General features: G+C 43.5%; 1 protein-coding gene across 5 annotated transcripts; it reads right to left on the reverse strand.

Annotated features, from left to right (window-relative positions):
* Positions 1–11,860: 11,860 nt before the first annotated feature.
* RNASEH1 (ribonuclease H1) lies at positions 11,861–22,892 on the reverse strand. 5 transcript variants are annotated; one of them, XM_083730549.1, is made up of 10 exons: positions 22,816–22,892; positions 21,719–21,796; positions 20,352–20,473; positions 19,501–19,569; positions 17,528–17,707; positions 15,813–15,912; positions 14,402–14,456; positions 13,891–13,975; positions 12,777–12,901; positions 11,861–12,279 (listed from the first exon to the last, which is right to left on the reverse strand). In XM_083730549.1, the coding sequence occupies exons 2-10, from the start codon at positions 21,766–21,768 to the stop codon at positions 12,193–12,195; spliced, it is 873 nt and encodes a 290-aa protein (XP_083586675.1). In that variant the 5' UTR covers positions 21,769–21,796; positions 22,816–22,892; the 3' UTR covers positions 11,861–12,192. The 5 variants fall into 5 exon arrangements, with proteins under 5 accessions (XP_083586675.1, XP_083586671.1, XP_083586672.1 ...); XM_083730545.1 differs by lacking the exon at positions 22,816–22,892 and having other exon boundaries at positions 21,719–21,950; XM_083730546.1 differs by lacking the exon at positions 22,816–22,892 and having other exon boundaries at positions 20,373–20,473; positions 21,719–21,949.
* Positions 22,893–23,263: the final 371 nt, after the last annotated feature.

A 23,263-nucleotide genomic window follows, 5' to 3' on the forward strand; every position in this document is an offset into this window, starting at 1 on the left:
TCAAAGGAGGATGGTTTGATACAGGACGGCCATAATCCCTTAACCAAGCAGCACATACACAGGAGCCCTACCCAGTTGGCATGACAACCTTGATGGTCCCAGACAGAAGACCATCAAGGTCACAAAGGACATGGGAATGGATTCAACATGGACTGGAACAAAGGACAATGATCAGATCTTCCCTCTGGGGGCAGGAAACTGCCAGCTCCCCTTTGTCTCCTGGAAGTGACTCATGGGGAGGGGGAAAGGAGGAACCAGCCAGGTGACAAGACACTCAGGTTACCTCCACAACTCCTCCCTCAACCCCTCCTTTCTGTGATGTGTCAATGATGTAGTTGTGATGTAGTTCTAGGGGTGTAGTTTGGGGGATTAGTAACTAATAAAAGTTTGGGTGCTCTTTTGTTTGGGGCTTCCATTTTGTTTCACCTGGTGGTGGGAGTCCTGTCATGACCGTCTTCAATAAAGACCAAGCCTACTGGCTGCTATTCTGCTCTGGTATTCCTGGCTGGTGTCCTTGTTTTTTTGTCCAAGGGAGCCCTCAGATTTCTCCATTAACAATAGTCAAAACACATTGGGCGCAATGGTGGGTGGGATTGCCAAAGCCCCTCCTCCCCCTTTTTGCTCCCTCTAATTTTTCTATTTTAAAAAATTGCCAAACATGTAAAGCTGAATGTGCACAAGTTAAATGCTTGTAGATTGCGAGTTATCTGTACTTGCACCACAATACAAAATATCAGTTTGAGTATATACGTTTTGATACAATAAATGCTGCTCTTACTTGTTATTAGATGGCATTTGCACATCGCAGCATCAACCCAAATTTGCTCTCGTGACGAAACAGGAAATGCCCTGGGCTATTTTCACAAAATATGAAAATAATCTGCTCCTGGAGAAAACTGAACAGCAAGTCTTGGAGAATTTGGAGTGTCTGCCAGGGTAGATCAATCAGCAATTCCATTTCTCAGAAGAGAAAATACAAAAGTAAAAAGGCAGAAACCGAATTATATGGATATTTCCCTGGTTTGTTTGTTTTTTAAAAAAAGTCAAATTCTAATCTAGACCCGTGAATTTGATGACACTCATAATCAAGTTTTTAAAGAAGAATCAGGGCTAAGAATCCTGCGCATATCTACTCAGAAGTGCAATTGTTTTCGATGGGTCTTATTCCCAGGTAAGTGTGTGAAAGATTGCAGCCTAATTCAGCCATAAAATACCGAGAGAGGTCATTTATAATAGACACATAACATGAGTTATCGACTGGTCCTAATAATGCATACTTGAAAATATATCCCATTGATTTCAGGGGACTTACTTCCAAATAAGCACCCTTAGGATTTCAACCCTGGTGGCAAATGTCCTGCTGTATAAAAACAAACACCTGAATTGCAGAGATGAGTACTCAAAATTATTTGTTTTTAAAAAACCCTGTTCTTCATAGTCCCTGTGCAGTTCTGTGCATGTGGACTTGTAGCTTGTAGCATCAGATGCTCCTACCTGGAATAATGTGTCACCGATTCAGCTCCTTTTTGGAAAGGCTATTCCTTCCGTCTGAGCTATGCTCAGGTTGAGCTAGTGTTCTTCCATCTATTTCCTTGCCATCTTTGAAAAGTTATTTCATTCTGTTGCTGCCCCTTTAGGGAAGTGATGTTGCCAGATGTTCTGCGAGAAGACTCAGCACGACTTCCAATAGCTTGTGGGAGGTTTACTTTGGCATGTGCGTTTGCAAAAGAAAGACTGACTTGGTGGGGTTAAACAAGATTTCTCCTTCCAAGTGGATCTTATCTCCGGTCTTTCTTTGGAAGGTAGGTCAGCCTGAACCTTGGGCGGCTTTGCAGAATTAATTGCGGAAGCTGCTTGTTCTCTCATTGCAATCAACAGTATGCTTGGCAGTGTTAATCTGCTGCTGGCTAATTTAATGGTCTCTGCCTGCATAACTTTAGATAATTGCTTTTGTTCCTTGGGCAACATGTTGAGGAAAGTTGTCATTTGCTCCCCTAGGAAATACCAGGGTGAACAAATGGGCCCTGAAGCAGTCAATCCCAGATTGACTCATCTCACCCACCCCCCAGCATCAGAGAGAGAACCCAGTGCTGCCTCAAGACAGAAAAAGATCCTTTTTCAAATCCACTGGTCATGGTCACCAGTGGATTATAGAAATCTCTACACGCATGTCTAGCTACGTAATGCTGAGTCAGGCTGTTGATTCATCTGGCTCAGTACAGTGGTACCTCGGGTTAAGAACTTAATTCGTTCTGGAGGTCCGTTCTTAACCTGAAACTGTTCTTAACCTGAGGTACCACTTTAGCTAATGGGGCCTTCCCGCTGCTGCCACACAATTTCTGTTCTCATCTCATCCTAAAGCAAAGTTCTTAACCCGAGGTACTATTTCTGGGTTAGCAGAGTCTGTAACCTGAAGCGTCTGTAACCCGAGGTACCACTGTACTGTCTACACTGATTGGCAGAAGCTCTCCAGACAGGGCATGTTCCCAGCCCTACCAGGAACCGAACCTGGGATCCTCTGCATACCACACAGATGCTCTTATCATTGAACTGTTGCTTTTGGTGGGTGATTTCAGTTGATAGTCAAGACCTTAGCAGAATTGGATGACTGCAATCAACAGTAGTCTCTGCATGGTCCAGACAGTCACGACACCCTCTACTGAAATAACTGGCAGAGTGTTGGATAATACCCTGCCTTTTAATAAGATTGCATTATGCCATGCCCACTGTCTTATGGGACATTTTTGGGAGAAGAAAGGGCCAAGGAGTAAACCCTACACCAATACGGAGTGGAGTCCCTAAGACAGTTGGATGACTCCTTTTACTCCTCCTTCCGGCAACTCCTGCAGCCAAGCTCGTGCCAGACGTACTGTTCTGCTTTTCTTTGGATCACATCAGCGAAGCCAAGAAGGGGGACTTGTTGTTTGGGCAGCACTGCCCAGGCTTGCACCCCAGAAAGGTCATTTCGGTGCTGCTAACACAGCAAAATAATGTGGGAGGCAGCAGTCACAAGTTAACCCAGGGCATAGGCAAACTCCAGTCCTCCAGATGTTTGGGACTACAATTCCCATCATCCCTAGCTAACAGGACCAGTGGTCAGGGATGATGGGAATTGTAGTCCCAAACATCTGGAGGGCTGGAGTTTGACTATGCCTGGGTTAACCGGTTTCTGCAGCCACAGCAGGTGCTGTGATTCTCCAGTGGTTGGACTTCACCCCCAGAGGCACACCCCATTGTTCCTCAAGACAGACGGATGCCAACAATTGTGCAGTGATTTCTGCCAAAGCAATAACAGCGATTGCAACTCAGTTTTTATTGTAACCATACTTGGCTATCCTTGCAGTGCCAGCAAATTATACATTGCAGTTTATTAACATGATTTCTATTTCCCCCCCCTCCCCGGGAATAGAGTTGAGAGATGACCTAACCTGGGTCCGGAAAAATAATCTCTCAAAGGACCTATTGATGGCATTTTACCATTGTACTGTTGAGAGTGTATTAACTTATGGTCTGTGTTTGTGGTTTGGGAGCTGCACGGTGTGGGGAAAAACGATGCTGTCCAGGGTTGTAAAGAGTGCGGAGAGAATAATTGGGTGCACTCTTCCCACCTTGGATCAAATCTATGCTTCCAGGTGCCATAAGAAAGCTGCAGATAGTGAAGGACAGTGCGCACTCCGGAAATGATCTCTTTCAGCTTCTGCCTTCTGGAAGAAGGTACAGGGTTATAAAGACTAGGACTAGCCGCCTGAGAAACAGTTTCTATTCAAATGCGATTTTGGTTTTAAACGCAGTGTAAGGTAGTCTCTATGGGAGTATATTGTATTTTAAAATGAGGTATCAAGAGTTTTTAGGGGGCTAACCAGGCTGGGATAGCAGGCTTGTTGGCTTTTGAATGTCTGATGTAGATTTTTCCTATTTTGTTATTCTGTATGGGACAATGACAATAAAGATTATCGCATTGTATCATAGTCATCACTGTGTTCTGGGAGTGGGTACACAAACACAATCCCCCACTATCACAGATTATGTAGTCAAGTTTCCTGCATTGGGAGATCGCAGGGAGTCAGTACACCTGGAGTGCAGTAGACGAGCCTCACCCATGGTTCCCACGCCAGGTAAGTGTGTGTGTGTGTGTTTATTTTGTTAACTGAAATGTCTACAAGTGGAACTTTTATGAAGTGTACTAAGGTGTTATGCAACATACACAAATTTTAATAGAATCAGTAAAAGTATCTCTAAAAGCATATAATAAAAAGCATCGGTTAAACAGTAGATACAGGTGGGTTAGAGAGAAATTCACACCGTGAAAGCCCGCCTAAACAATTACCATTTTCAGAAGACATCTAAAAGAAGGTTGGGATGGTTCCTGCCAAACCTCTACTAGTTCAGCAGGAAGTAAATCTCACTTTATTCAATGGGGCTTAGTTCCAAGTAAGCGTGCATCAGAATGATTCCTCCCACTGAAACACACACACACACATACACAAAACACTGTGGACTAAGCCTTGCAACCTGTAACATTACAGGCTTTTAGCATGAAGCTAGAAGGCAAGAACGAGGCTGGAGAGAGACAGGCCGTGCATTTCTGATGCCAGAAGGCAAAGATCAGGTATTACAGCTTCACTGCAGGGCATGTGTGTGCGTGTGTGGCTTATGCCTTTGATTCGGCTGCCACATAGGCAATCAAGTGGAAAGCTGTCATCATATTGGGCCTGCTTGCACAGAAGAAAAGTCGGGTAGCGTTATTGCCTTTCATCTGGCAGGAGAGAAATAGGGCAGGTTGCCAGTCTGCGCAGGACCCCAAGAATTTATTACGCTCAAGGCTCAATCTATATACACACACATCTCCTTGAACATTAAATTCCAGACGGACATTGCTCACAGCAGGAGCCTAAGGAAACACCAAATGTTGCATCTCGGTGTTGTTGTCGGGGTTTTCCTCCCCTTTTCCTTTTCTCAATTATTTTTAATTCAGCTCCCCTCTCGTTTGCGGATTTCCAAGCATATGCCAAGCACAGCTTGCCACACATCAAATGATTTTTATTTTGCTGGTGTATCCAAAACTGACACAGGGCAGGATCAGAAGCGATCAGCAGGAGTGGGGGTGGTTTTTTTCCTTGTAAAACCCCCTCCCCAAAAAACCTGCCTGCTCCCACGGATGCCTGGAGGCCTGCATTTTCTCCAGCTCCCCGGACTGCTAGAAACGCACCACGCGAAACACTCCGGCAAATCAATTCTGAGTCAGATGCTTCTCACAATGCTCCCCTCGGTCCCTCTAGGCAAAACTGAAGGTATTTCTTCTAAGCTAAGCAGGCCAGAAGGCTGTCTGAAAAAGACAGATAGGCAGAGAGAAAATGAGCTCTAAAGGTGCAAGTAATGGAAGGCTTTCTTAAATCTCTCGGCTCAAGCTAGAAGGCTGGTCGGGGGAGCTGAGAAACAACAGTCAGCAGTAGGCCATCTTGAGTTCTTGTTTTCAGGTCTCAGAGCTCAGGTGAAGAAAGTTAAATACTGCAGTGGTAATCTTTTTTTCTTTTCTTTTCCTGGCCTAATGTTCTTTGAAACTATTGCTGGAGCGCTGGGCTTTTTGGGAAAACAAGGGAGCCTTAATAAAGGTAAAGGGACCCCTGACCATTAGGTCCAGTCGTGGCCGACTCTGGGGTTGCAGCACTCATCTCGCTTTACTGGCCGAGGGAGCCGGCGTACAGCTTCCGGGTCATGTGGCCAGCATGACTAAGCCGCTTCTGGTGAACCAGAGCAGCGCACGGAAATGCCGTTTACCTTCCCGCCGGAGCGGTACCTATTAATCTACTTGCCCTTTGACGTGCTTTCGAACTGCTAGGTTGGCAGGAGCAGGGACCGAGCAACGGGAGCTCACCCCATCGCAGGGATTCAAACCGCCGACCTTCTGATTGGCAAGTCCTAGGCTCTGTGGTTTAACCCACAGCGCCACCCACATTCCAAGTGAGCCTTATGGCACTTAAAAAAACTATGGGTGATATTCACGTAATGAGCCTCATCAGCAGAAGTCCTGCACAAGGACTTCCGCTTGAGCAACAGGGCTTTGCCCCCTCTTCCCCCAAAACTGAGCAGGGTGCAAGGAGGGATAATCCTGAACAGCAAATAGAAATGCTTGTGCAGATGGAACAATTAGAAGTGCGCAACATTTGATTACCTCCCTAAGAAATTGTGGCATAAGCCAGCGGGTAACGAACATGTTGCCTGGCAGCTATTGTGACATTTCTTATCCCTGTCCTCTGACCATGCTACCTGATGGCAGATGTAGTCCCATGACATCTGGAGGGACTGAGGCTCCCTATAAGCTTTTGTGGACCAGAGTCTGCCTCATCAGATGACAGAAATGTTATCCTAAGACGGCAAGTGCGCACACATACACTCCTTGTGTTCAGTGGAGCTTTTACCCAAATAAATAGGCATTGAGTTACAGTGAAGTCCTTATTTTATTCAGCATTCTTCAGTTACAATGCAGATTTCATCCCTCAGTGGTAACTTTGCAAGAGAGAGCATGGGAGAAATTGCAACCCATTTCCAAAAGATCTTCCACTTTTTAAAAATGTTATTTAATAGATGTTTCATGTTCCTTTCAGATATATGTGAACCAAATCCTGTATTACAATACTGTTCCTTGCCTGCCTTTTCAACATGTAAATCTACCATGTGACTAGTGCCTTTTAAATAGCTAGCTATAGTGGCCAAGTTTACATGTTTATCATAAGTTAGGCTTAATAAACAGCAATGTGAATTGGCAGCATGCTGGTGAGCGAAGCCTATTTACTTCTTCCTTCATGTGAGTAAACAAACCAGGAATCACTTATTGTGATGTCCAATCTGGGATTTTGTTGCTCCCCAAAACATCAGGATTTGTAAGCCAACAACCTCTGTTTACAAGCTGTTTTTTTCCTAATCCTGCCTTGTTTGGATGCAACAAACCAGAATTTCAGGTTTGGACATTAAGCAAAGTTCTTCACTCTAACTAGTTGCATGAACTAACTACAGCTCCCATCATCCTTAACCATTTGTTCTGCTTCCTGGGGCAGTTGTAGTTCAGCAAAATCTGGAGAAGCAAAGGTTCTCCACATCTAACATTGTTGGCTGACATCCGATAGGTCACATCTAACGTTGTGGTTAATTAAACCAGGATTCATGGCTTGTTGCGTGTGAAAATACCCATTAAGTACACAGGCTTCGATTCAGAGTTTGCTCCTGCTGACAAAAAAGAAAGGAGGCAGCTTTCACCAATTTCTCCTTCCCTTGCAGACCCTTGGAAATCTGTTCTGTAAAGTTGAACGACCCTCCAGAATATTGCAGCAGGCTGGAGGGAAATATTACATTAAAAGCTGTTTTCTTCTTCTACCAGCAGGATTCTCTGCTGGAACTAAGGCATGGATAGGCAAACTAAGGCCCAGGGGCCAGATCCGGCCCAATCGCCTTCTAAATCCGGCCCGTGGATGGTCTGGGAAGCAGCGTGTTTTTACATGAGTAGAATTTGTGCTTTTATTTAAAATGCATCTCTGGGTTATTTGTGGGGCATAGGAATTCATTCTTCTTCCTTTTTTCAAGAGTCTGCCCCCCCCCCCACCAAGCTGAGGGACAGTGGACCGGCCACCTGCTGAAAATGTTTGCTGACCCCTGATCTAAGGCCTTCCATGATTGAAAAGTGTCTTTCCATTTGCAGAAGGCACACTTACAACCAAAGCCTTAATATTTAGAAGATGTGTCATGTGGATGTTTGCGACTAGTGACATACTAGCATGACGAAAGACCACAAGCCTCCTGGAAGATGGAATTTCCCCTCAAATCTCTCTGGGAGAAAAACTTAATTGTTTGAGAAAATAAAAGCTGTTGAATGCATAGGCAGCCTTATCTCTACTAATGCACACACAGAAAAATCTATTTTATTGCCTATTTTAATTATGTGTGGCCATGTTTTTATAACTGGTTTATATTTGTATACTGCTTGGAAGTCATTGTGGCAAGTAAGTAAGTAAACATGAAGGCTATAAACACATTTTTTAGATAAGAGTCAAATATATAAGACAAGACAATCGGGAAGCTTGAGGTGCTCTTTTATTTACCACCCACCCATATTACATACATCCTGATTTTACGCACATGTACGGTACTTGGAAGCACATGTACTTTGGGACGCAGGTGGTGCTGTGGGTTAAATCACAGAGCCTTGGACTTGCCGGTCAGAAGGCCGGCAGTTCGAATCCCTGTGACGGGGTGAGCTCCCGTTCCTCGGTCCCAGCTCCTGCCAACCTAGCAGTTTGAAAGCACAAAGTGCAAGTAGATAAATAGGTACCGCTCCATCGGGAAGGTAACGGCGTTTCCGTGCGCTGCTCTGGTTCGCCAGAAGCGGCTTAGTCATGCTGGCCACATGACCCAGAAGCTGTCAGCGGACAAATGCCGGCTCCCTCGGCGAATAAAGTGAGAGGAGCGCCGCAACCCCAGAGTCAGTCACGACTGGACCTAATGGTCAGGGGCCCCTTTACCTTACTTGGAAGCAAGACCCAGCCTGTTCACTGCAGTAACATGCACAGGACTACAGCCTCAGATCTTGACCAAGGCTGCGATCCTAACCACTGCAATCTGGGAATAAGCTCCATTGAATTCAGTAGGACATCTGAGTAGACATGGTTACGATTGCAGGAAAACCTCCAGACTTTGTAGCCGTTCTCTATGGTGTATCTCAGGCATAGGCAACCTTCATCCCTCCAGGTGTTTGGGGACTACAACTCCCATCATCCCTAGCTAGCAGGGCCAGTGGTCAGGGATGATGGGAGCTGTAGTCCCAAAACATCAGGAGGGCCCAGTTTGCCTATGCCTGGCATATATCCAACCTTTCCTCCCTTGTTCAGATCCATTTCTAATTTGAAGCCATCTTTTGCACTACCTGCAGCAATTGTAAAATAGCCTTAAACCAGGGAGGCTGCACTAATGGGCCATAAACAATGACAGCAAGCTGCAGATAACTCCAGCCACTTCTATAGGAAGTGCCTGCCTTTTAGATGTTGGGTTGAGCCACATTTCTGCCTTGACTGCATTACATTCTATGGGGCAAGTCAAAATACAATACCGTGCCCCTTAAGCCTGTGTGACATTAGCTGGAATATAGAAGCTGGTGACTAAAACTGGCGAAACATCCCCTTCCTTCTGCCTGTAGATGTTTGGTTGGCAAGAATCATTCCTGGCCTCTTAGACATCTAAAAACAAACAGGCCTTTTTATCAGCCAGGATTTATTATCGACGTTTGCAATTTCTATCCTCCATTTTTATGGTAGTGTCGTCTAATTATTTTAAGAAAAAGAAATTAAAGTGTATCAGAAATAGGAAAACAAACAAACTTTGTGGGTTGTTTCTTGCTTTGCAACACCCAAACAAAATAACCTTGTAAATATGCAGAAATTAGACCACTACGATCTATTTTGAACAAAAAGCAAAAATCATAGTTAATAATGTGGTCTCAGAGGAAATCAGAATTGAGAAAGGAACCAGGCAAGGGTGCCCGCTTTCCCCTCTACTATTTATTTCTGTTCTGGAGGTTTTGTTAAACATGTTGAGGAAAGAGGAGGAGGTTAAAGGCACTGTAGTAGGATCCAAGCAATATAAATTAAAAGCCTTTGCTGATGATTTGGTTTTAACATTACAAGATCCAGAAACCAGTGCAGTGAAAGCACTGGAGCTGATTCAAGAGTTTGGGCAGGTAGCAGGATTTAAATTAAATAAGAGCAAAACCAAAGTTTTAGAAAAAAACTTAGATAATGAGGAAAGAAAAAACCTTTTTGAAAGGCCAGGCCTTGTTTCGGTGAAAAAAGTTAAATATTTGGGTGTGAATTTATCGGTAAAGAATTTGAATCTTTACAAAGATAACTATGAAAAATTATGGAATGAAATTAAGAGAGATCTTGAGGTTTGGTCAAATCTAAAACTCTAGTTGATGGGCCGAATATCGGTGGTTAAGATGAATGTATTGCCGAAGATGTGGTTCTTATTTCAAGTTTTACCAATCATTGATAATGTCAAATGTTTTAAAGAATGGCAGAAGGTATTGTCTAAATTTATCTGGCAGGGGAAAAAACCTAGAATTAAATATAAATTACTTACAGATATAAAAGAAAGAGGGGGCTTTTCCCTGCCAGATTTGAAGATATACTTTGAAGCTGCTGCATTCTGCTGGATCAAGGATTGGATTCAATTAGAGAATGATGATGTGTTAGACTTGGAGGGACTGGATAATTGATTTGGATGGCATGCATATCTATGGTATGACAACGTAAAGGCCCACAGGGGTTTTAAGAATCATGTAATTAGAAAGGCATTATACAATGTTTGGACTAGATACAAAGATCTCTTAGTAAGAAAAACACCAAAATGGATTTCACCAATGGAAGCACAGGCCCAAAAAAAGTTAAATATGGAAAACAAATGGTTGAGGTATTCAGATTTGTTGTTAGAGAATCAGGAAGGTTTTAAATTAAAACCATTTGAACAAATTAAAGATAAAGTGAATTGGTTGAAATATTATCAAATTAACAAATTATAGAAGATGGACAAGAGAAATGGTTTTGCAACAGAAAAAACCAAATTGGAAACGGAGTTGTTAGATACTGATGATAAGAATATGTCTAAAATGTACAGTTTGTTGTTGGAGTGGCATACAAAGGATGAACAAGTTAAATCGGTCATGATTGATTGGGCAAGGGATGTGGGACATAATATAATGATCGAGGACTGGGAGAGGCTATGGAGGAAAGGGGTTAAGTTCACTGCATGTACGATGTTAAAGGAAAATATTATGAAGATGATGTATAGATGTATAGATGAAGTCGTCCACGAATCACAGTGCTTCTCGTGGTTCCAGGTTTCTTGATGACAATACAACATCTCCTCCTCCTGGTAAAATAAGCAATAACCTCAGCAGACGGGGAGAAGCTCTAGGAGGGAGAAGAGTCTCGGAATAAAACATCTGCTGTGTATTCTGAGCCATCACCTCCCAGGGAGATTGGCAAATGACTTCTGCCTTGCCAGTTCAAGGAGAGACAGATCAACAGCACCATGCTCTCAGATGGATGAAGGGGAATATGAAGAGAGGACTGGTCAGGAGAAGTCATTAATAATCTCAGAGAACCCTGAAAACTGTCAAAGTCAAATTGCAGGGTGGAAAAAAATCAAGACTTGGAATGCATTTCTCTGCACTATTATTGTCGATCCATTTGGAGAGGCACACAGCTAAATAAGCAATGGCCACAACACAGTTGCTGGGATCCAGTTGGTGCCCTTGAATTTCCTGGGGGGCTTTTAAACCAGCTGCGGTCTGCTAACTCTAGAAGGCTATTTATTTACCATCCCTAATACCCAGTTTGTGCTGGATAGTAACCCGTAAGCAACTTTTCCATGGCCACAGGGAACTGGGGGGAGGGGGAGGATCATAGGTCAAAATGTCCCCCCCCCCAGGCCTTTCTTATCAGGCCCTTGGGACTCTCTCTGTACGGCATACCTCACCAACCCTACTTTACCCTCTGTGACTGGAGTGTAACTCTGAACTCCAACAATGCCTCTGGGTTGCCTAGTGGACTCTGTGCAGAAACAACTACCTATCTTAAAAAGTCAGAAATGTAGATTTGCTGCTCTTCCCATTTTTGCTTCTGGCCCCACCCACCAACAACTTGGTTAATAACAGGCTCCTTGCATGGGGATTAAAGTATGAATTGGAGCAGTTTTTTGGGCTGATTTGAGTATACTGTCTTGAGTTTGCTACTGATGTGTATTTGGCACATGCTGTTGTCATCTATGATTTTGGTGTTTGTTGTTATTATCTATTGCAGTTGAGATGCCAAGATGAAAAACAAAAACTTTTATTATAATTTTCTATATAAAACACAGCTCTTGAATGGACATGTACCGTGAAAGAAATGACAAGCTCTGGCAACGCCTTACGTAAAATTCTGTGGTGTTGTAACTCTTCATAACCAGAATGCATCAAACAAGCATTTTGTTCAAGTATCTCTTGCCGTCTTTCAAATAATCCTAAGTATCCAAACCTGAGGCTTCTCAGTATCAAGAAATTGGATACGAGTCAGTAAAATTCACATTTATCCATCACAATTGCAGCCTGTTAGTCAGAAATGTTGTGAGTCTGCCCCCAAAGTCAATGGATATTTCTAACACATTCTAGGACAAGGACTTTGCAGCTCCTTTTTTTGCTAGTCGATCAGCCGCTTCATTTCCAGCAAAGCCAGAATGACCTGGAACGTGTTTCTGTTAACAGTAAATTGAACCAGTTACTGCAACTGTACAACCACCTTCATTTTATGACTATCTCCCCACCCTCCACATCTCACGAGGCAGCTTTCAGTTCAAAGTGCCAAAAATGACTCTTTAAAAATGCCAATACTCAATTCTTGTTTTTATCAAAAGTTAGGGAATAGACATGCAAATGGTTTGCTACTGTTAAGGCAGTGTGTTGGTAAGACATTTTTTCCAGCCCCCCCCCCCCCACTCGCAAAGAGTTAGAAAGCAACATGGTATTTCAATTTCCCCAAAAAAACTGGTGAAGAAAAATACACGGGTCAGAATAAAATGCTGTTTTCTGTTTCAAAACATAACAAAGCACAGGCCTTCCCTTGGACTGGTACCAAACACTTGCAAAATTCCATTACTAAACAGAATTACTTGCATTATTTTGTTAACATTCATTTTTAATAGTATGCACTTGATATTTATGAAGTCTTGCCTTTTCAAACCTCATAACTTACCCACTGGATATCCATGCCTTCCGAAAGATTAGCAAGCCTTTCAAAGTCCTCTCTGTTTGTTACATCTGTTCCTTTGTATGTTTTCCAGTCATTCTTCTTCCAGTTTTTAACCCAGCTTGTCATACCTATGCAAGAACAAGATGCATCTGTTGTATCGTGACTTTTTTAAAGGACTGCTGAAATTGTCCTCGGATTCTACCGCACATCTGCAAAATGCCATCCAGTTGTGTTGTTCAAAGAAGTGCACATGGTGGCGAATCCAAGCTTGGGTCTAGGCAGGCACTGAATGTTTGCTGTAATAAATTTGCAGCCCATTGTAAGTCATGCATATTCAATTTGACTTTGGGACCACCCATTTTAAGCACCAGTCTTGCCTGCCATAAGTTTGTGGACAGGGACAGGGACCCACTTCAAGTGTAGATAGCGGGTAACATCTGCAGATGTTCAGGTCTCTCTCGAAATAAAAAGTTAAAACCAGATGCGGATTCTACTGTTACCAACCCACTTCTAACCTTTGCTTTTGAGAAGGAAGTCACCTTCTGGGTATATATGGGTATTTATTTATCAGGTTTGTTGGATCCCTGCCAATATGGGTTTTAAACATAGGAAATGCCAGTCCCTAGCTTGAGAACAAATGCATCCAAGTTGAAAGAGGATAAATCCAGAAAGGCAACATTGGCTGGTAAATCTTGGGACTGGGGGGAAAAGAAACAGTATTTGGAGAACAGCCTCCTTTGGCCACAGTTCTATTATTAAGTATTCTCTGGAGAGCAGCATTTGTTAGCTTTCAAAGTAAACCCTTCCCAAGCCACTAGCTTTTAATAGAAAAACACCCAACACTCATTCACATGCCTGCTTACCACCAGGATCTGCTTAAACATCAAAAGCAAACATTCATTATATATTACATGCTAAATTCCTAGGTCTTGATCATTGGAAAGTTATTTATTTCTAGCCCACCTTTTCCTCAACGGTCTCCCAGAAAGGTGCTGGAAGCATCTGGTAAATAATCAAAATACCAAGTCCCATGCCCTGCACAAACTTATTTTCCTTTCAGAAGGCCATTTTACATGCTTCTTGCCTTATTACTTATTCCCAATACACAATGACTTACCTTCAATGGTGAACTTGCTGTCAGTATAGATTGCCAGTTTATTGATATTTTGACTCTTGGCTTGCTCTATTGCTTTGCAAGCTGCCTACAGAAAACATTTAGAACACACAACTCAGCAGAAATAAAGTTGAACCATCAATACTGATGCCAAGTTTCAAAATTGTAACACAAAAGCAACGTAATCCAATTCTAGCACTGTTCGTCCAGAAGTTGATGCAAATTATGTTAACGACAATTGGGGGAGGGGAGCCATGGCGAATTACTTAACTAGGTTTTATGAATTTTCATAATAGCTACATAATTATTCTGCGTCACTAGCCTATCAATCATGCAATTTCTTGTTAGGATTTATGAGATAACGTTTTAAATTGTTCTTTCAATTTCTCCAAACTACGCTCTCTCTATATATATATCTCCATGCAGTTCCCCCCTTGAAACAGACGTGCATTTCCATTAAAACTTAAAGGCTCAAGCACTCAATTGTGCCAATTCTGTGTTCCATTTAACTTACATGTATTTCAGCCCTTTGATTAGTCTGCCGCCCAGGAAGTCTTTCACTACTATTTCTGTAGGAGTACAAAATACATACAACATTCAAGTAATTTTTCTCATGCATGAAACATTTCAAGGCTAATATAGGGATCAAAATATATCTGTGAACTGAAAGACAGTCTGCATGTTTATAAGAATAGGAAAACCAATGTTGTTCTTCCTTCAAACCACAGATTTTCAAATTTAGTGCTACGCCATGTTTGTTTCTACCCTTCTGTCCCCAACAGCCTCTGCCAAAAACCCATCCAAGGGTTAGGAAGACCTGTTGAGTGAGATGGGCTGAGGAACTATGGCACCGAGGGATGAAGTAGAAAGGCCAAAACTTGGACAGAAGCACCTCCTGGGAATGGAAATCCAATCCTTGCTATTTTAAAGTGTTATGTTTTATGTTATTCATCAGGCAGACCTCTTATTGCTCCACTTTGAGAGGAAAGTAGGGAGCCAAGTGGGCCACTACCAGATCTCACATTTCCCCCAAGAGGAACTGGAAGGTTTGAAGGGTTTCTCATGCTTTCAAAGCTGCCAGTGCACCAGTGCAAGATGTGATGAATGGCTAGTGCTCTTGGTTCTGAATGATTTAGAGAAAGCCCCTGGGAAGATGGCCATGTATTATTATTATTTTTTTAGCAGTCACTACTTTCCTTTGGTCCACACATTCATCAAACGAGCCATTTCCTTCAAATGTGACCAAGGAAAGGACAGGATTGGTAGACAACAAATTGCTCCAACTCTGACCATCCACCTGGACAAATGACAGAGGCCATACTTTCCCTCTACATATTACAAGCCTTATATTGAATGCTTTGGAAACGAATTTTGACAGATGCTCCTGGCATTAATTGCTTCTGCCAGGGACATCTCAGCAGCTATTTTGGACACCACTGTGTTAGCCTCCATAATGTGACTTCCTACCGGTCTGGTTTCTGGACATTTGCTTTGGTGGGCAAGGAGGCGGCCATTTTATGCGTCTGAAGAAGCATGAACTCCTTCAAGACAGAAGAAAAGTGATATATCAAGACGGCACCATGAGGCTGACTCAGGCTCCTCTTTGTTGCTTAGGAAAGCAGTGGACAGTGGCCATGCACACTTTTTCTTCTTCTTACAGCCTGCAGTCTACAACCAATGAAACTATGCTTGGACTGGATTCACCTGGCCAAGTGGATGGGGCCAGGAACCTGCAACTCTTCACAAGAGCCAGAAGACTGGATCAAGTGGGTCCACCTTCTAGCCAAAGGTTTCGTCTGAAAATAGTATTAGTGGAAGGACGGAAAATACCATGTCCAGATGCAAACAACAATAGGGATCACCGCAAAAAAAATTATTAGAATGGTTTTTATAGCAAGTTATTGGACCACTCATTTCTTACTTACAAAGGATGATCGGGTCCCCAATAGACACCAGTTCCAGCACGGGCTTTACGGCGCCCATTACTTGAGCAACACCCATCAGTATAAACAACTGCATAATCTCCTAAAAATGCAAATGGGACAATTAATTCAGCAGGAATATTGCCAACTGGATGGACGTCAAGTATTTTAGTTCTGATATTTAAGAAAGGTGATCAGGACAACCCAACATACTACTGCCAAATTAAAATCTTATTGAGGTTCCCACAAAAATACACACAGGACATATTTTAGAACAATGAGTAAAAAAAAAAAAAACCCATACAAACAAGCCATGTGCTGTTCCCAATGCAGACTGGCTTTCAAGGGACGTAGCACAACTGAGCCACTTTGTTCTGAATTATTGTATTCAGAAAAAGATAGTGAGCTACCAAAATAGCTGTATGTCACATTAACATTATTGTTATTTATTCGATTTATTCATCACAAGATCTCAGGGAGGTTCACAGAATAAAAAGATAAAAAACACAAGTTTTAAAACATTTGTCTCCCATGGGTCTTTGACTCCATCAAAGAGTTATTTCATCTATTTACCAGGAGGTATAAAGTGCTTTGTTATACTGAGGGGCATCATCTGCTAGAACCTATTACACAAGTTTGTGACTTATTATATATAGTACAGAAATCTGCAGTAGCTTAAGCAGAGGATAAATGGGATATAATCAAATATAAAATCCTATGTGGACTATTTAAGAGCTCCACACAGAATGTCTGTACATTACTTTGAACTGTGAAGTAGCTCTCTCTTCTTTAAATGGAGGCATTCATATATCCCTAATTCAGTACAGTGGTACCTCTGGTTGCGGATGGGATCCATTCCGGAGGTCTGGTCAAATCCCAAGGTTTCTGCAACCTGATGACCACTTCTGCGCATGTGCGCAGGGCGAAACCTGGTAAAATACTTCCGGGTATGCTGCGCGAACATGCCAAAGTTTACATAACCAGAGGTTCGACTGTACTGGAAAAGCTCTCAAGTGTAAAAATTGTTATCGGTCAATGTGTTAAGACCTGGATTCCAAACTCTGTACAGCCACTAATGGTGCAGTTCAAAACCTGGACTACTCTGGTTTAGTGCTGGGGCCACTGCCGAATCCACAAACTTGCTTCACACAACAGCGGGAGTGGAAGGTGATGGGGGAAGCAAATCACTGCACCAGCAATTGGGCCCAAAGCAGTCATGTGACAACAGTGGGTGCAACTCAAGGGATCCTGGGCAGGTGAAATCCTTCCCTTGGAATACACGTTCCAGCAATTTCTATTGGCTACCGCTGGTATGAAACCCACTAATGGCACTTCTGCTTGCAGGTCGACAGGGACACCTCCCCCTCCCCCCAGCAAAGAGGGTTTGGATTGTGTCATAACTCACTAGGCAGCAGCTAAGTCAATTTCAATAGGAGTGACTTGTGCATTTCCAAGAGTAAGAAGACTGCAAAGCTCTTTTGCGTATTAATTATATATATGCAAAGAACTTCCAATGGGGTAGGGAGAGGGCTATTGGTTTTCTTTTTTCCTCTTGTTTTTCTTAGGTATTTTGGGGTTTGTTATCTTATATTTTTATGTTGTGAACTGGATAGAAGGGTGGTGTACAAATTTAATAAATAACAACAGTTTAAAAGCTCTATTTAAAATTTTTAAGGAAACGACATTGTTTAGTCACCTGCTACAATAAAGCCACTTACCCATATATGAGAATTCATCTTTGCGCTCTGGAGGTGTGTAAGGTACTTCAGTATATTTTACACGCTTTCTCTCACATTGGTTCTCTGAGGGCTGTTCATATGGTTTCTTGTATGAACTATAATCTGACCACGATGTTGTCTTCTTACCCCTGAACCTATTATTTATTGGTCTTTCATAAGCTGTATTATTGAAACCGTAGAAGAAACGAAATGCAAAAAATAAAAAATCACATTGAAAGTATAATATTCATGTTCAATAACCTTATACACCCACAATCACATAAATGAAGTCCCTCTAAAGTAATTAGAAATTAACTCATGAATTAACTGTGAGCAGAACTGCAGAAAAATGCATAACAACACAGAGAGAGAGAGGTTGAATCCTGACAAGACAGAAGTACTGTTTTTGGGGGACAGGAGACGGGCAGGTGTGGAGGATTCCCTGGTCCTGAATGGGGTAACTGTGCCCCTGAAGGACCAGGTGCGCAGCCTGGGAGTCATTTTGGACTCACAGCTGTCCATGGAGGCACAGGTCAAATCTGTATCCAGGGCAGCTGTTTACCAGCTCCATCTGGTACGTAGGCTGAGACCCTATCTGCCTGCGGACTGTCTCGCCAGAGTGGTACATGCTCTGGTTATCTCCCGCTTGGACTACTGCAATGCGCTCTACGTGGGGCTACCTTTGAAGGTGACCCGGAAACTACAACTAATCCAGAATGCGGCAGCTAGACTGGTGATTGGGAGCGGCCGCCGAGACCATATAACACCGGTCTTGAAAGACCTACATTGGCTCCCAGTACGTTTCCGAGCACAATTCAAAGTGTTGGTGCTGACCTTTAAAGCCCTAAATGGCCTCGGTCCAGTATATCTGAAGGAGCGTCTCCTCCCCCATCGTTCTGCCCGGACACTGAGGTCCAGCTCCGAGGGCCTTCTGGCGGTTCCCTCACTGCGAGAGGCCAAGTTGCAGGGAACCAGGCAGAGGGCCTTCTCGGTGGTGGCGCCTGCCCTGTGGAATGCCCTCCCATCGGATGTCAAGGCGATGGACAACTACCTGACATTCAGAAGACATCTGAAGGCAGCCCTGTTCAGGGAAGTTTTTAATATGTGACATTTTAGTGTATTTTTTATCTCTGTTGGAAGCCGCCCAGAGTGGCTTGGGAAACCCAGCCAGATGGGCGGGGTACAAATAATAAATTATTATTATTATTATTACACAATAAGGGATATACTGCAAGGCTAAAGAGTGAGCAGCGCTAACTTGTAGAAGTATGCTTTCAGCGATTAAATGGAGAGCAGCACAGATCCACACAAAAGATGAGCTCGTGGAAATCCACTGGCAATTTCTAGGACTACTTAGCTGTATCTACTACAAAACAATTAGGACACGGTAGTTTTTCCACATATTAGATACACGTTACAAGTTGTGAGTGGCTTATGTAGATCTGTATTGCCTACTATACAGATAGGCAACCACTGAGAACTCTTGAACAGTGTGCCAGCGTCTCAAATGTACCATAAAGGAATGCCCTATTTGTGCTCACGTGATACTCTGGATTCTCAACCAAGTAACACATTTAATGTAACTCTTCCGTTGTTTGGTGTAATGTACCTTGTGTTAAGTTGCTTGGAGACCTTTGAGTACCAAATGACTAACAAGCCTGACAAATTGCCATAATCAAGTAAGTTTTGTATACAAAACTTACAACGAAACCTGGGGAATATTTGCATGAATCTGATATGTGGAAGCACTAAACCAGTATCCTGGGCGAGAGCAATCCAGCGGTGGCACTGAAACACTGAATCTCTCTTTCTGGCAAATACCACACTGAGCAAGAATGAGAGACGGTCAGGTTGCAGTTTAGTAATGCAAAGCACATTAGAAAAGCTCCAGAATGAATGCAGAGGGGTGTGCAGCCTGGCGCATTATGCATCTGCTACAGCACTACAAACACCAAGACAAGTATGAGGAGCACCTTCTGTAACAACCGCTGGGTCATTAGGTTGTGATGCATCTGCGTGTCCTGCATCCCCTGCCAGTGTGCCTAGTTTAAAGGGAACACATTGCATTATGTGACAAAGCAATTGCCAGTACAAGTTCTTCCTGTGCTAGATGATCTGCATACAAAAGTCACGTGGACCAAGCTCCAATGCAACTGTAGGTTTATCGCAACTGCAATTTGATCTTACATGTTTCCTCAAAAATAAGTCCCACTGAGTTCAGCAGGACCCATTCCCAAGGAAGTAAGCAACGGAATGTAGTCTTCATTTCCCAGCTTTCTAAAGTAGCCCACGGGAATGTAACCATCTTCAATAGTTAGTCAAGCAGTACACTATCTAAAAATCTTGAACACTCTCATAAAGCAAAGAAATTATTTTAGTTACAAGTCTTTCAGGCCCCTTATCTGATGCCTTTCAGATGTTGATGGACTCAAACTTGCATCAGCCCCAGACAGCATGACAGGGATGGTTTGAGTTGTAGTCCAACATCTGGAAAGCCATTTTCCCCACCTCTGATCTACTGCAAAATGAGATATGCAAGGATCTAGACTTTCCCTTCTTTCAACTGTAACTTCTCACCGCTATTAATGCAAATCCACCACTTTCACTTAAAACCAAGCCAGATCCTAAATCTTCGGTGGAGCAATTAGCCTACATAAAAAAACATCCCAGAACTGAGAACTCAGCCTGTGCCATCTGGAAATACAGCCGACCAGTGACAAGTATATCAAGCTTTCTGCGGGAAGCATTTAGCACACCCACACTAATTACCAGAAGGCTACTCTTAAAATTTCTGCCAAGCACCAACCCTTTACCGAGTGCTTACCACTTGAATGACAAAATGTACCTGTTGATCCATCATTTACAAAGTCCCAAGCATCTTCCTCTGTTGAAAACTTCTTGAAGCTAGCATATTTATATTTGTCAACTTGCTCTTTACATTCCTCCCTATAAAAACATAAAGCTATTATTATTATTTTTTAAAAATAAACGTGTTATCTCCAATGCCACCTACTCTTCATTCGAGCAAATCTGGGGACACAAAGCTTTCCCCTATATCAGCTGAAGGGAAATCCTCCCACAATTCTTGGAAGGAAAGTTTCCCAACCTCAAGAATCCACCATAGTTTTAACCCTTCAAAGGTGAATGGTTGGGGTAGGCTATGCGAGGCACTTTGGGGCCTGGAACGATTGCATAAATCTAACCATTTTTTGTTTTTAAAGTAACTTAAATGCAAAGCCCCAAGAAACTAAGAGCATTGAACTAGTGTGAGGAAGATTTGGGTTAAAATCTGCACATAGTTATGAAGCTTGCATGGAGTCAGACACCTGCTCTCAGTACCACCAACTGACAGGGTTGTTAGGAGAATGGGCTTTTTTTAATATAAAAAAGGGGGGTGAAAGATAATGTTTACTGCCTTGGGCTCTTTGGTACAGGCTCAGTGGGCAGAAAACAAGACTCTTTTAATCTCAGGGTTGTGGGTTTGAGTGCTGCGTTGGACAACTATGCAACACAGATATAGGTGCAGCCATACCTCGGGTTGAAGTAGATTCAAGTTAAGTATTTTTGGGTTGTGCTCTGTGGCGACCTGGAAGTTCTGGGTTCCGCTGCTCGCGCATATGCTCAAAATGACGTCATGCGCATAAGCAGCGAAACGTGACCCCCGCAGTTGCGTGCTACGTTTACTTCAGGATGCGAACGGGGCTCCGGAACGGATCCCGTTCGTATCCAGAGGTACCACTTTTCCTTTCTCCTCCTGTGATGAGGCTGCATTTTAATATTTAAATGTTTCAATATTTTAATGTTGTATTTTAATCTTGCTTTTAAGTTGTATTCATTCAACTTGTTTTTATTACTGCTTGTTAGCCGCCCTGAGCCCAGCCTTATCTGGGGAAGGAAGGGTATAAAGAAAAAATATTATTATTGCATAAATTTGATTCTCTCTGTACTTTCGACAGATCAGTTACATCTGTTATTAATTAATATTATGGAGAGACAACGCACACACTCTTGTAAATCAAGAAAAAAATTAATACAATTTTTTTTTACTAAAAAGAAAAAAAAATCCTGCATGGGGGAGGTGGAGCAATGACCCCCGGGGTCCCTTCCAGACTGGGAGGAATACGAAGCTTTTTAGCCCCTGGGAGAGGGGGGAGAAGAGAGATTGACCACTCCAGATGTGGCTTCGCATACCAGGTGCGATACACGCCGGTCCTCCTGCCCTTCCGCACCGCGTAGAACATGTTGCCGCTCCTGACAGTTCCGGGGCCGCTGCTGGGGAGAAAACAAGGATGAGCGAGTAAGGCCAGGATCCGGCGCAGCATAATAACTGCCGACTTCGCCTCTCCTGACCTCCCAGCTCCCCACCCACCGCCCTCTCTGCCCGTCTTCGCTGTTCTCCTGCTCTTCCGCTCTCGGGGCAGCCGCGCAGGCGCATAACTAGTCGCGCTGGAGTTTGAGGGCCAGGCTGAAAACAACAACAGCGGCAGCCGACACTTCCGGATTACAAACGGAAGAGGGGGGAAGGGCAGACGCAGCAAGTAACCTCCTCCGCCCCTCATATGGCAGCTATTTAAAAGACGGAAGAGTGGTGCTTTTCGAGTCTTTTCTCCCCTAGGGTCCAACCGAGGAAGTGACGACGCGGAGGGAACCGAACAGTGTTGCGCGCAGGCGCGTTGCCACCGCCGCGGTCTCCGCCTTCGCTCCTCCACCGCCTTGGAAAAAAGGGGGGGTGGAGAGGAAGGAAATCTCAAAAAGAAAGAAGCCTTAAGAGTGCGCATGCGCTGGCGCCGAAGGCGGGAAAATGAAAAGCACCGGTGTTAATTCAGTGCACCTTACTCAGAAACTTAACAGCCAAATGGGACTGGAGACTTTTTCACCAACAGTAGCTAATGGCTTTATTCTGCAAACGCTTTAAAGCCAAACTTTCTAGTTCCTGGATTTACTGAGCCTCTACACGTATTTATCCAGAAAGTAGTCGAAGTTTACTCCCGGGTAAACTCGAATATATTATAGTCGTAGCTTAAGGGGCATCACACCAAAGGACAGCAAAAGCATGATAGAAAAAAGGCTATGAGCCCCAAAACTGCATGATTCGCCAATCTAACCCACTTCTAAGCGCCACTGCGCTACGATAGTAGAATAAGGCTGCAATCGGCCACGTGCTAGAAACCTTTGCCGAGCAAGCCTTTAAAGCCATGGCAGGCTCTGGGCTGCAAACCCAGCGGCTTCACTTCGAACTGAAGCCTCCCTCCACCATTTTCGGCTCATCCACCCATGCATCCGCTCACCCGCCTTATTCGCAGATCAGGATAGGCGTGAACTTCTCTCCCTGCGCAGGCACACAAACCGAATGGCGCTTCCTGGGCTTCCCGCTCTCCCTAGGAGAGATGGGGGAAAACCACTGGTGAAACAAAAAAGAGGGGGGAACACGCACCAGGGTCTTTGAAAGGTCGACTATAATTCCAGGACCTTCCATGCATTACCCCTTTCACCAACAATGGTGCTTTCTAAATAACGATTTAGGAAATGCCGGAGGGGAAAGAGCTTCTATTGAAAAGAGGAAATGGTTCCCCCGCCCACTCTAAAATGTAAATTTGGAATGAGCATAGGATCTCTTACAACGAGCAGCAAACTTGCATTTTCCGACCCACCAAATACCCTACCTCAGCCTGTTGGTTATTGAGGCTCATGTCGATCATTTTAAATCTCCATTTGAGGCTGCAGTCATTTACAATA

Source organism: Podarcis gaigeae (assembly GCF_964106915.1).
Source record: "Podarcis gaigeae genome assembly, chromosome: 3".
Lineage (NCBI taxonomy): Eukaryota > Metazoa > Chordata > Lepidosauria > Squamata > Lacertidae > Podarcis > Podarcis gaigeae.